The sequence below is a fragment of the Penaeus monodon genome, chromosome 22 (genome assembly GCF_015228065.2).
Source record: "Penaeus monodon isolate SGIC_2016 chromosome 22, NSTDA_Pmon_1, whole genome shotgun sequence".
NCBI classification, from domain to species: domain Eukaryota; kingdom Metazoa; phylum Arthropoda; class Malacostraca; order Decapoda; family Penaeidae; genus Penaeus; species Penaeus monodon.
Window position 1 is genome coordinate 5,135,953 of NC_051407.1, and position 232 is coordinate 5,136,184.

The following is a 232-nucleotide window of genomic DNA, read 5'->3' on the forward strand; positions in this document are numbered from 1 at the left end:
GCAGTACGAGAGATAGCGGGTAAAAAACAACGTTTCTCTAACATGCCACTTGATACCATGCAGCCTCGCCAGCCTATATGGTTTTCTAAATGCAGACTGCGAGTTCACAGGAAAGCGTGTGGGAATGTAGGAAAATGCCTTTTATAGACCATCTACAGGGCTTTTAAGGCCGCCAGTACATCTCTTTCATGGTAAAACCGTTAGGAAGGTGCGGACTGCGCTGTGTTGAACT

The 232-nt window shown here is 46.6% G+C and overlaps 1 protein-coding gene across 1 annotated transcript in view; it reads left to right on the plus strand.

Moving 5' to 3' along the window:
- The window catches only part of LOC119586790 (repetitive proline-rich cell wall protein 2-like), a 3,341-nt gene that overhangs the window by 480 nt on the left and 2,629 nt on the right, over positions 1-232 (plus strand). The window contains exon 2 of the mRNA XM_037935510.1: positions 64-126. Within this exon, the coding sequence (XP_037791438.1) occupies positions 64-126 (63 nt within the window). The remainder of the gene's footprint in view (positions 1-63; positions 127-232) is intronic.